Source organism: Rhinatrema bivittatum, chromosome 6 (assembly GCF_901001135.1).
Source record: "Rhinatrema bivittatum chromosome 6, aRhiBiv1.1, whole genome shotgun sequence".
NCBI lineage: Eukaryota > Metazoa > Chordata > Amphibia > Gymnophiona > Rhinatrematidae > Rhinatrema > Rhinatrema bivittatum.
This window is the reverse complement of record NC_042620.1, coordinates 62,449,610-62,463,856: the sequence shown is the minus strand read 5'-3', so window position 1 is coordinate 62,463,856 and position 14,247 is coordinate 62,449,610. Positions and strand designations below refer to the sequence as shown.

The 14,247-nt window shown below is 42.5% G+C and overlaps 1 protein-coding gene across 3 annotated transcripts in view; it reads right to left on the bottom strand.

The window, feature by feature from the left end:
- The window catches only part of KYNU (kynureninase), a 227,840-nt gene that overhangs the window by 35,426 nt on the left and 178,167 nt on the right, over positions 1 to 14,247 (bottom strand). For all 3 annotated transcript variants that reach the window (XM_029605405.1, XM_029605408.1, XM_029605407.1), the window contains exon 12: positions 10,245 to 10,297. In XM_029605405.1, the coding sequence (XP_029461265.1) occupies positions 10,245 to 10,297 (53 nt within the window). The remainder of the gene's footprint in view (positions 1 to 10,244; positions 10,298 to 14,247) is intronic.

Here is a 14,247-nt window from a genome sequence, read left to right as displayed (position 1 = left end):
GATGTAACTTCACCTCTACATGAGACTCTACTGAGACTAAAATTGTCTGATGAGACACAGCTGTACTGTGTGTACTTCTGCAGCCTGCATTTGCAAAAGGACACTGAGATGGTAGGGGCCAAAAGACTGTCGGAATTCAAGAATGTTTTTTTTTTTTTTGCACAAGACTTAAATTCTGAAACTTAGAAATCAACTATCTATGGAAATACTTATACTATACAAACATCATTGAAGAACTTCTGCCCATACTGGCCATTTTATTGTTTCGAGCAAAATGACTTAGTGCAATTTGTCATCTGCAGTTTCTTCTGTGGAATTTGTTTTCCTTTATAGATGCTACAGGAAACAAAAAACCTTTTGTAAAAGATGCACTATGTAACTGATGTGAAACTGATGGCAAAAGTTCATATGTCAGGTGAGGAAAGCTGCCTAAATCATGAGAAATCCTGATGCCTATGTCCCTTTATAAGAAGAGCAAAACGCAGTGGAACACATTGAATACTGAAGATGGTTTGCCTTAGAATAAAAGGGGGATCATTAAAAAATATATATTATAAAGTGAGATTTCAAAATTTCATTCCAGAACATGAGGTTTGATGAAAGCAAGGTTAAATCTGATTTATAAAGCTACAAAAACATGAGCTCAGAATCAAAATCAGCATTTTGATTCTGGTTTATCCAAAGGGACCTTCATTTTTAGTTTTTATTTTATTTTTCATGAATATTTCAATGATATAACAAAAAACATTAGTGGAAAAATGACTTTTGCAATGATTTTTCTACTGTGAACTATATTAAAGTAGTTTTTACACTTATTTTCTTTGTTATAACATTGAATTTCCCAGGAAAAATAATTAAAACTAAAAATGAAGGTCCCCATTTATCCATCTATGGGGCTAGGTTATTCAATGACATGCTAAAATCAGTATTAGCACCCAAGCTAATGAAATGCAGAGTGGGCACATAGTAAGAGACCTATGCTAAAGGGAGTGACATTGTGAGAACAATTTTTAACTGGGATTATATTAACATTAACACGTACCTCTGACTGTGTATGTAAAACTGCCCCCCAAACCTACCCCACCCTCCAAACCTCACCCTGAGTTAAAAGTGCCCCCTCTTACAGTGGTATAAATAGTAAAGTTACATATTGGTTTCTCTCTCTCTTTCCTTCCCCTCTTTTTGGTAGGTAACGCGCCTGCAGCAGATTAATCAGCATGTGATGTGAAAATTAGCGCTGATGCGATAAATTTATTTCAGCTTGTGGAAATTACCTGTGCAATGCGGGAGCAGGAAAATTAGCCTAACTACGCCCCCCCCCCCCTTTTTTTTTTAAACACAGGCACTATTTTCACTATATTTATAGCTTTTTGATGAATCTAAGTCTTAGTTTGCCAAGGGGCTTCTCTCCTAATTAACAGCTTCAGTAATGACTCACCAATAGCACTTTTATAACATCTTGTAATTCAGTGTTAAATATGCCTAAGCCTATGTCCAACAAAAGCACCCATTTGGACAAAATAGTGTGCCAATTCTCATTAATCAGGTTGTGCATGGCACTGATGCTAAGCATGTTCTGGGCATAAAGTGGAATATTTACTTGTTAATCTTCTTTTGTGTTCTTTCTAGGACTTGATGTGAACATCTGCCCTTCCATACTCATTGCATGACAATGCAGAACCAAATGATACAAGCATCCAGAAATAGCCTGTTAACTGTGATACAGTACTTCTACATCTTTTGGCCAAGTTCCATACCGCGCGATGATGCTAAGTTGTTACCTCCCAAATGGAGTATTATTGCCCAGGATAGGGATAGTTCTCTATTTGATTGTAGTACAAGTGCATCAATTTGTCCCACCTTATCCAAGAGTGCCCTTTCCAAGTTAGTGATATCTTGTGTACTGTCATGCCCAAATATCCCCCAGTGGCCTTGTTTTAGCTTGTTTGTGGGCCCATTGAACAAATGAATGACCAATGATCCAGATGCAGCACCTTTGAGAAGCAAGACCTATAAGTAAGCACAATGAATGTTAGTACAGTTGGTTAATAAAATAAATACTCTTTGTGTATCACATACAATTGGTATCTCTGGGAGCACCAATTGCCCAGGACCATTATGTCTTCGTGGGAGAGACCTATCACTGTAGCAGTAGTAGTTGCTTCAATACTGAATGACTGGGATGAATAGCCTTGAGTTCCTTTACCAGCAGCCTTCAAAGTCTTCTGTAAGACCTGGGAAAATTGGAAGCAAGTCAATGGCAGTCTATCTTCATGTACAAGCACAGCCCCGTGGCTAGTGAGAGTTAAGAGCAAGTAATGTACTTCCTTATTCTGTGTAACTCCACCTTCGCACCCTTGCAGCCCTAATCTGTTTAGGACTTGAGGATGGTCAGGATGATCTTGCCCTATGATATTACAACATCTTTTAACTGAAGGCCTGAGGAATAAAACCTCATGCCAGACTGGAATATTAACTTACTGAACCATGTCACGGCATAGAAGGTCAGCAACAATCACAATGGAATAGTCTAGTTTTGAAGCTGTTGTAACAAACATCTTCTAATGCCAGGATCATCCATCTCAAACAATCATGTGATAGGATGTCACAGATCCTGCATTTTTCTTGAACTTAGGGCTTATCCCTGCATCATTCTGTTCTCCATGAAATTTGCAAAAGGTTTATTATGCCTTTATGAAAAGAATGACATGCCTGCTAGCTGGGAAACCACTATAGATCAGGCATTGCCCTTACTCCTGCACTGCAAAATGTATTGAGTAGCAATACACACACACACACTGATAAGGCAAGAGAGGCTACTTCCTACCCCCACCAGGATCTGCTGTAAGTTGCAGATTGTGTTTAAAAAGTTCTATTTTGTCTTGTCCAACAAAGATTCCAGTATCAATCCTCAGGGGGCGAAGATGCCAAACTTCTGGCGGTGTGTGTGTGTGTGTGTGGGGAGGGGGGACCAGTGTCTCAATCCTATTGACGTCTGGAGCTAGGACACTTAAGGAAGACCACTTGAGTCAGGGAAAAGAGAATCGACAATGCTATTTTGAAAGCCTGGGACATAAAGAGCATGAAAGGTAACATTGTTTTATAAGCCTCTTAGTACAATCTCCCTCAACAGCACCACCCCCTCTCTCTGTCTTTGCTGATAACCTATTTATTGACTATACCACAGACATATTATCAAACCTGAAGATAACTTTCTTATTTTTTTAATAGTTTTTTTAAATATGATTCTATTATGTATGTTATTATTATTAACCACCTAGGGCTGTGAATAGGCACAAATAAATAAATAGGTACTTTTCCCATAGGTACAAGGTATCCACGATGGGGAACAGTTCAAGGAAGATTATATCTCTGATGATTCCTAATCTGTGGCATGCTTCTGAACTGGCCTCAGCATACCATGACCCCCTGAAATATATACCAAAATCTAGCCCCTCACCTCCTTCCTCCTGAGGCACCTATGAAAAATTCTAATTCACCATTAAATTTTGGCAGATTAGGCCATATTGCTGTTCTGCTGAATAAATATAGAAATTCTTCTCATACACTGATGTTCCGCTTTATTGCTTCTGTGACCCTGATATGAGGGTGCATTTTTTTGTCATTGGCTTTAGCTATGATAAGTCTCTGTATGAAAACTCCCCATGGATATTGCACTACAAGCAAAGCTGTACATCCACAAGAGGAATTGGAACTGCCTAAGGGTCACATTCTTTGCTTGCCCCATTGCAGCCAAAGCTTCCCTTTCTTTGTATTTTTTCTTGACGTGGCCTAAAAACCCTTGCTTGCACATCTAACCCGATCCTTATAAAAATGATGGCTGGTGCATGAGGGACCTTCTGTTTTACCTTGGGCTAGAAGAATGTTAAAATTGGATGCTACTCTTTTTGAAGACTAACATAAGAAAATCGTATTGTGTAGACTCATTCCAAATGAAAAGGAAATCATCTAGGTGGTGGACTATAATCTATGATACTTATATCTGCTCAACCACCCAATGCATGAAAGAACTGAACTTTTTGAAATATGCACATGAGATCAAGCAACCCATCAGGATGCATTTGTCAAAATAGTACCTTTCTTTGCATTGAATGCCTAAGGGGCAGAAAGAGTCTGGTGGACTGGTAGGAGGTGGAAGTCGCACTCAATGTTGGCTTTTGCCAGATGCGTATAGCAACCAAGGTTTCATATGATACCTAGTGCTTGGTGATGGGAAGCATATTGCACTGCACACAAAAGTGGGTCAATTGAATTATTCACCAAACTGCCTTCTGGATAGGAGAGATTGCGAATGAGCCTAAATTTGCCAAGTTCCTTTTTAGGTATCACCCCAAAGGATGTTATAACCATTTTTTGAAATTGGGGATGATAAAGAGGCCCTTAATTGATCTTTTTAACTGCCACAGATTTGTGCAACTGGAAGGATACTGAGTTATGCATTTTGTTCCTTTGCAGAAGGGGGTCGCTTTTACATGTAATAGGGAAACATTGCATGACACCTTGAGTGATGTCCTCTGCCTATTCCAACCGGGGATTTTACATTCCAACGATAGCCTTATGGCCTCAATACTGACTTGGGAAGGTCCTAAATGTATTGCTGCCTCATGAAGCCTGACTCACCTGTTGCCTTTGCTCTCTGGGTACTCTATATTGGATGACTGGGTATGTCGAGCAGGCATACAGGCGAAGCAGACAGGGGAGATCAGAGCAATCAGAGCTCAGTGTGGTATTTCACAAACACAAGAGGGGCATGATTCCACCAAGACCCTCTGACTCTTCTACTAAAAACCAGCACTTAAGTATATCTTATCCTTTATCATCCTGGCCCCCTCCAACCCTAACCACTAAGGTCTGCCACTTACAGCTACAGCATGGAATTTTCAAATCCTTGCCAATGAAGCCTGTCATTTACAGCTACGGCATGCCATGATCCAACTATTACCAATGAGGCCTGTCACTTACAGCTACAGCATGCCATGTTCCAACCATTACCAATTAGGCTGTCACAGTTATGGCTTGCCATGTTCCAAACATTACCAATGAGGCCTCTCACTTACAGCTATAGCATTCCATGCTCTAACCATTTCCAATGAGGCCTGTCACTTGTAGTATCTACAGCACACCATTTTCCAACAATTAACACGGATACCTATCACTTACAGCTATGGCATGCGTGTTCCAACCATTATCACTGAGGCCTGTCACTTTCAGCAACAGCATGCCATGTTCCATTCATTAACAAAGAGGTCTATCACTTACATCTATGGCATGCCATTTTTTAACCCTAACCACCGAGGCCTGTCACTTACAGCTACAGCATGCCATGTTCAAACCATTACCACTGAGGCCCTAGCCATAGATTGCATTGCAAACTTACTGAAACACTCCTCAGGAATTTAAGACCATTCTTCAACTATGGTATTCACCTTCTTGCCATTTCTTGCTCTTGCCACGGCTATCCATTCTTTTGCACACTTGTGGCACCACTTCATGAAATATGACTGTTTTTATGGTTCTCTGTACTGTGCATTTGGGTACCTACCTACTACCTAGCCATGATGTGTAGTTGCGATGGAGAAGGTACAGAGAAGGGCAACCAAAATGATAAAGGGGATGGAACAGCTCCCCTATGAGGAAAGGCTGAAGAGGTTAGGGCTGTTCGGCTTGGAGAAGAGACAGCTGAGGGGGGATATGATAGAGGTCTTTAAGATCATGAGAGGTCTTGAACGAGTAGATGTGACTCGGTTATTTACACTTTCGAATAATAGAAGGACTAGGGGGCATTCCATGAAGTTAGCAAGTAGCACATTTAAGACTAATTGGAGAAAATTCTTTTTCATTCAACGCACAATAAAGCTCTGGAATTTGTTGCCAGAGGATGTGGTTAGTGCAGTTAGTGTAGCTGGGTTCAAAAAAGGTTTGGATAAGTTCTTGGAGAAGAAGTCCATTAACGGCTTTTAATCAAGTTTACTTAGGGAATAGCCACTGCTATTAATTGCATCAGTAGCATGGGATCTTCGTGGTGTTTGGGTAATTGCCAGGTTCTTGTGGCCTGGTTTGGCCTCTGTTGGAAACAGGATGCTGGGCTTGATGGACCCTTGGTCTGACCCAGCATGGCAATTTTTTATGTTCTTATGTTCTTGAGCCACTCAGCCTTGCTGACATGCACAATTTTTATACCATAATGTTCTTAACTTCTTTCTGCCTGAATCTTCCATGCATACTCCAGCTCTTATACTTTGAGGACTTCTTGCCAATCTGGGGTGATGCTGTGCAGCTCTCCCAAGCTTTTAAATTCTTTATCTTCATACCACTTTTTCTAATTCTTGGTTCTTTTATCTGTATCTTGAGATTTTTTTCTGCCACATTTTCTGCTTTATTTCCCACTTCACATTGTCTTAGGGTTCTGTTGCCTCTTTTGGTGCCACTTTGCCTCATGTGATGCCAGCAACTGTTCATGACACTATTGGTGGGCAGCCATCCTCTTTCTAAACCTTGAGGTGTTCTTCCTCCTCTTACTGCTTCTTTGCTTCGCTTGTATTAGAGAACTTCATGCAATCCCATAAGCCTTGTACCCCTTTTTGTAGCCTTAGGCTACTTTATGCCACTTTGCCATTTTCTAAAGTGCCATGCGGCTCTTTCCCCCTTTTGATGATTTCTTCTCCAAGTTTTATTTCAAATGATATAAAATTCAATATTCTAGAGCCTATTATAGTCTCTAATAATTCTCTCATATGTTTGAAAGGGAAACTAATGGAACTAATGAAAAGAATAAACAAAAAAATGTTTTTCGTATTTCAACTACTGAAATGAATATTGGTCCCAACAAAATAAGTGAATGAACCGAAACAATGTTTTTTTGTTCTGCACATCCCTAATGTGGAATGGCCAGTATTAAACTACCTAATGTGTCATGCCTCCTGGCAGTCCTGCTTGCACTTCTGTCCCTGAAACTATTAGCAGGATTGGGTAGTCTTTCCAAATTGTATTGGCTATGAAATCAAACCATATCTAACCACATATCGAACACCCTATGCTGCCAGGATACTGTGCTTTCTTCAGTCGTGCTATTTCTGAACTTTATGCCATACTTTAGCCATGCTCAGCCTCCATAGCACTTGAACCCTCGCACTGTGGTATCCAAACATCTAATTAAATATGAATGCTTGCACCAGTTCCTTTTTCACTACGATATAAATATTTGAGAAGCAGACACCCAATTATGTATCATTTTTAGTATTTTTTGGTGTTCTCTCCTGCCTCTTCTTTGTCCTTTGCATCAGTGTTCACTCCTTCCTCGTCTCTTATGAATAGTGAGAAGATGTTAATGAACTCAAGATCCCAGATTTTTTTCTTTAATTTATGATCTACACCATGTGCCATTGTGCTAACCCCACATAAGATGTCCTCATTAGTGTGCCCACCCACGGTGATTAATGTGATGGGTGTATTGGAAACTATCCCTATGTTTAGTTGACCTAATACAAATCCCTGAGTCTTTTGATCCCAGGTGTCCCCATTGATGACCCTCTACTGTTAGTCCTCTTTTTTTGAAAGCTTTTAAGGCATTTTGCATTACATTTGCCAAAGTCAGCTCCTCATCACTAGCTTCAAAATCAGAATCTGAGTTTGAGGAGAATTCCTGTATAGAAGGGATGGCCACTATTAACTTCCCCAGATCACCACGACTACCAGATTTCAGGGTACTAGGGGTCTGCCCCAATAATGTTTGAGCATGTGCCATCTATTCTTACATGTGGCAATTTTCAGTTCCTACTTGCGTGATGACTAGGGGCCAAAAAAGGTAATGGACATGCGCTAACTCAGTCAAGGTATCCCATGCCTTTCCACCTGCTGTCATAGTTCCAGCATCAGGTTTTCAAGCTCTTGCTGATCCTGGCTGACGTTGATGCTGGAACTACGAATTGCTGGCTTTGAAGTTGTCATGGTGTGCTTACTAGCTTTCCTTGCTGTGAGCTTCGTGATTGCTGTGTTGAGCTTGTCAGCTTTTTTCTTTAATGTTTTTGTGCTGTTTTTTGCTTCTGGATCTGCTGCCATCACCTGTTTCCTTGGAGCCATCCTGGCCAATTACCAGGGTCTCAATCTAGAATAGGTACTGCTGAGACAGAATTCTCTCATTAGACACTTTGAAACCACTGTTTCCTTGAGGCTGAAATATAATCCCTTCTGCTTCTATCTGATATATTTCTTTTGCTGTTGGCTTTTTTTGTTATAAATAAATCGGGCAATCCTTTGCTCCATGGCATTCTCGGTGTTGCTTATCTGTTCCCAAGCACCAGATGCTCCTGCCAGGAGCTCTTTTTTTTTTTTTTTTTGTTATTATAATGCTGAAGCAGGGTATCCCCACTTGCTCTGCTTAAGAGTGGACACTGTCCTACTGGGTCCTTTTAATCCGTGACTGCTTGCCCCCATTTTTTTGGTCTATGTGCTCTTATCCCAGTCAGTGGAGGTAGATCACTGCCCCAATCTCGCTCATCAGCCTCCGCACATTGCTAGTGCCAGATATTCTCCCTGTCTCATTATTCCTCCCTTCATGCGGTCACACCAAATTGCTCACCTGGGGTGGGGAGTAGGGGAGTTCTCAGCGAAAGCCCACAGCCTTCTCAAGTAGTCACATTCCCTATCTTTTCCTTTTTAAGAGCACTCAATGCAGCCTTCTCTGAAACTGAGCCCCAAGTGCTCAAGACAGAAGAACCGCTGTCCTGTAATCAGCCTGTTACTCCCTCCATAGCTGAATCCAGCACCCAGTATGAGTCAAACCTGCTTCACCTCTCTTCCCCCCCCCCCCACACACACACACTTTTTTTCGCTCCATGTAAAGCTTTCACGTTGATCTGCTGAGCTGCAACCTAGTCCCTCATCCCATCTGTGCCTGAACCTCCACCTGGCATGAGTCACACCTGCTTCTTCACTCTCTCCATCTGGCATCATAAGTAGCCCTGACATTGTGAACGCACTCTCCCTTCCTGAGTAATTGAGAATAAACAATGTCTACAGTGGAGGAGGTGGTTAGAAAGGGCATTGGACATCATGCAGTCCTGAGAAAATGCATCACATTTATTTTTTTTTTGTATTGATTTTGGGGCACTTACATGTGTCCTCACCAGGCCTCTCTTTTACTTCCTTCAGGAACCATTCACTGCCAGAAAAAGAGGCTGGAAAGTAAGCTCAATAAACTGGAAGGAAGAGCTTTTTGAGTTGACCGTCTGACCACCCAAGACCTGATCTTTCAATACCCTCTATTCTCCCACTCTTCCCTCGTTCTTACCAAACCCCCACCCACCTCAGTAGGGACCCCACTTTATAGCCATGCTGTGCCCTATTCCTTGATCTTGCTCATCGCAGGGCTCTTTGTTTCCCTTTGAAAATGAACAGGCACACATTTTTGCTTTGGGATGACCAAGCAGGGGGAAAAAAGATCACATACTTTTGAAAATCTCATATACACATGCTATTTTTGTTCCATGACATAAGAATGCCAATAGGAACTCTTCCTTTAAAACTGTAGCTAAAAGGTAGCATGATTTGGCAGCCATGCAAACTTTTAGACACATTTGAGTAAAGCAATTTTCCATCAGGTATATTTACTTGAGTAATTGCCTTTGAAAATTGTCTTCTTTGTATTCTGTACCAGTGCCAACAAGAGGTGAAGACAGGGAATTCTGGTTGTTGGGATGCCTGGTGGCCTAGCAGTTCAGAAGGGGCACCTGGAGGCCCACTGGTAGGTGGGAGGCCTTAGGAACTGGGAGGCTTTGCTAGTATTTGAGGATGAGGGAGGGGAGATCATGGACTAGGGAGCTTCTGTTCTGTTGATAGGAGGGGGGAGGGAAAATCCATGCCTGGGAACAGGCAGTCTTAAGTCCTATGGTAAACATAGCAGATCAAGCCTGCTGAAAAGTTAATATTTAACAATCAACCTCTGCTAGTGCTAAACTTGTCAGGAACCGATGAGTTTGTTAAATTTGCAGGGGTTAATAAACAAGTGGATAATAGTTAATGAGCTCATCATTAATTTATCCAAATATTTTACGTGTTTACACATGCTAATTTTTCACTTACGCATGCATGCCCGATATAGCATGGGATTTCACCTGCACTACATCATGGTGATTAGCCCTTTATTTAGCATGCATAAGTGACAGTGGGATATAATTACTTGGCTCTTATAATATGAATCGCATATAACATTTAATGATACTCACTGTTTTCCATTTTGAATCTAGTTTTGGTTTCATGACCCCACCAGCCTATCAGCCTAAAATTCAAAGCGCAAAGAAATAAAAACAAGAATGAGTTCCGTTGCAGCAGTAAAAATGTTGAGTACAAAAGTCAATTGATCAAACTCAATAACATTGTTTTACAGCTGCTATCTTGAATTTTACAGTAATTATTCACTATGGGGCGGATTTTAAATGCCCTGCACGCATAAATCCGGCCGGATTTACGTGCGCAGGGCCCTCGCGCGCTGGCGCGCCTATTTTGCATAGGCCACCGGTGCGCGCAGAGCCCCGGGACACGAGTAAGTCCCGGGGCTTCGTAAAAGGGGCGGGGAGGGGGCGGTCCCGAAATGATGTGACGTCTTGGGGGCATGCCACGATGTTTCGGGGGCGGGCCCGGGGGCGTGGTCAAGGCCTCCGGACCAGGCCCCGGGTCGGGTGATGGCGCGCCAGCAGCCCGCTGGCGCGCGCAGATTTACATCTGCTTTTAGCAGGCGTAAATCTGCCAACAAAGGTAAGGGGGGGTTAGATAGGGCCGGGGGGGTGGGTTAGGTAGGGGAAAGGAGGGGAAGGTGGGGGGAGGGCGAAGGAAAGTTCCCTCCGAGGCCGCTCCGAAATCGGAGCGGCCTCGGAGGGAACAGGCAGCGCGCGCCGACCCCGGATTTTATAAGATATGTGCCGCTACGCGCGTATCTTATAAAATCCGGCTTACTTTTGTTCGCGCCTGGTGCGCGAACAAAAGTACACGATCGCGCAAATTTTTTAAATCCACCCCTATGGATTCATATCATCACCTATCTTTTAGTGCAAAACATAAAATAAATAGCAATTAATAGTACATTTGATCTTTTCATTACATATAAAAGCTTCTGTCAAACTAATACATGCATAATGGTATAAAATATGCTCACAGAATTTGACTACTTCTTTTAAAATATTTCCTCACAACTTAGAGCAGAGAGATGGCTCTTTTTTGATTCTGATTTTTCTATGCAAATATTTGCAATTCTTAAATGCCACAATGGTAGCTTACTCAAAAACATTTTTCTTCTGCATATAGGAGATATGTGCTTATGTTTTGATCTGAGCCATGATTATTATACCATATTCTATATTGTAGATAGTATATCTCATGCTGTGCACAGTAAACATGTAAAGATATAGTAAATTATAAACAGAAATCTTAAGCCTAGATTCACCATTTTGCTATAAATATAGCAAAATAGTGCCTGCGATAATAAACGGGGCATGGTCAGGGTAATTTTCCTGGTATCACTTTGCATAGGTATTTTACTGCAATGTGTGTTAAATGTATCACACCTGTGTTACTGACCAGACAGATTTTATCATGTTTTGGGCTGAGAGAGAGAAAGAGACACTTCACAGAAGCTCACAAAAAAGTTAACTATTTATAACACAGTAAGAGGGACCACTAGTAACTCAGGGTGAGGTTTGTGGGGGGTGGGTTCTGGGGGCAATCTTCCATGCACAGTAATATGTACAAACAGCACAGTTACCATCAGTGAAGATTTAATGGGATTTGGAGTGATGAAAGGTGAAAGAAGCTTGGTAGAGAGAGCATGGTATAAGACTACTCTTCTTTCACCTTTCATCACTCCAAATCCCATTAAATCTTCACTGATGGTAACTGCGCTGTTCGTGCGTATGACTATATATGTTAAACTTCCCCCTAAAACACAACTCACCCTACAAACCTCACGCCAAGTTCATAATGCCCCCTCTTACAGTGGTATAAAAAGTTCAAAATCAGTGGGCCCCCACAGATGCTTTCTCTCTCTCTCATTCTCTCCTCTTGAAACGGGTTTTGCAATAAATCCTGTTTTGGCCGTAAGGCACGGCAATCGCAGACATAACGCTGAGGAAAAAAGTTGTAGTTAGATCCTGTGATAGTGTGTGTTACGTTATCGCATGCAATATTAAGCAGCCCTCATTTCCATTTACTCCATCCAAACTCCTCCCACTTGAATAACATTTGCATACACATTTCACAATGCGGTATTTATTGCATGTGTTAAGGCGTTATCAGGGGAGTTAGGGCCCTAACACCTGCAATAACGTCCTAATGCATTTTGATAAATGACTCCCTATATGAGGTATGAATGAGGTTCCTGCCCCAAAGACATTTCCATCTATATACAAAGAAAGTAGAAGTTCTAAAGAGAAAAGTGAGTGGGGGCAGTTGTACCACAAAGAAATTAGTATGTATAATGGAAAACTAATTACAAAATAGGATTCTACTGGATAAATATTTATATATGTTTATTTATTTAAAGCTTTTTTATACCGGTATTAGTGGTTACATCATACTAGTTTGCATCCGAACTGAAGGTGGAAAATACATCAGACAGGTAGAGGGGATGGGACTACAGAGAATAAGGGAGAAAAATAGCAGGAAAATGGCAAACAAGAGATCAGACTGTATAAAATAACAAGTAAACAATGTAACATAACTTAATAAATAAGTTCAGATCACGTACTGATGCAGCAAAGGGGTTAAGATGCAAGGGATCTAATCTGGGTAAGCCTGTTTGAAAAGCCAGGTCTTTAATTTATTCTGAATTTGATGGTACAAGGCTCAAGTCGGAGGTTTGTGGGTAGTAAATTCCAGTGGGTGGGACCAGCATTAGAGAGGGCTTGATCCCTCATGGAGGTGAGGTGTGCCTTCTTGAGGGATGGGATGTGGAGGGTTCCTTTCTTGGTGCTGCGACCGTCACTTCTCGACGGCTTCATTCCGCCTACCTTTCCTTTTCTGTGGCTCCTCCTGCTCTTCATGGACACCTGGTTGCCGCGACATCCGCCTGCTATCCTCTCTGGCGACCCCGGACCAGCTTGGGCGCTGCCTCCCGCCATGTTCTACAGGTACCTTAGAGCGCGCGCCGCGTGGCCCTCATTCTTATTTCCTCATTGCCACGTTCCTCAGGGCATCCCCCTGTGATGATGTCACGCTGTCCAGATATTTAAGCCTACAGTTTATTGCTAGCCGTTGAGTTAGCAAGGGGAATTCTTATGGATGGGATTCTCTCTCCGTACCCAGCTACTCTGCCTTTCCAACTTCCATTGGACTCTTTCTGCTAACGGGGTACCCGTTCCTCGGGGGCCTCTTTTCCTTCTTTCAGGTCACTATCAGATAACCGGTACTCACTCCTCGAGGGCCCATGTTCCCTGACCCGCTGCCTGCATCTATCTCCTTTTCTACTTGGAAGAATTTGCTACAGGCACCATCAGTGAGTACTACTATCATCCACTTCTCAGAGCTGTCTCCCTGGAACCAGGTACTTGCTCCTCGAGGGCCTGCCTCTGTTCCAGCGCCAGTGCCATCTCCTACGTGGAGCCGCTGTGTGAGTACTTTGCCAAGAGTCTCCCTGCTCCCAGGGATCTGGTACTCTCTCCTTGAGGGCCAGCTCTCCCTAACTCTGGGCTTCTCCATATTTGGGACTCTGTGAATGTTCTATTGTACTCATTCTCTCAGTTCTCTCTACAGCACTGCTACCGGAGGAACTGCTGTTCCAGCGCCTGGGGAATACTAGTCCAGCCGGGCTACATCTTCTACTCACTACTGCCACCTCTGGTGGCTTCTCAAACTGTCTAAATAAAGATAAATCTGTGTTTTTGTGTCAAAGAGCTGAGCCTGACCTGTGGCCCCTCACGGGACTTCCCCCCATGGGCGTGGTCAGCTACCACAGTGTCCAAGGGTCCACCCAAACCTCACTAATTATAACAATTGGTTGCTCTGGTGGGGCGGTTATAGAGTGTGAGGTGGAACGGCTCATCAAGCCACTCGGAATTGTGTCTGTAGATGAATTTGTGAATAATAGTAAGGGCTTTATAGAGGATGAGTGAGGGGATTGGGAGCCAATGAAGGTCTTTAAGGATAGGGGTGATATGGTCAGATTTACGGGCATTTGTGATAGTTCTTGCTACCGCATTCTGGAGCGTTTGAAGCGGTTTTATGGTGGAGTAGGGGAGG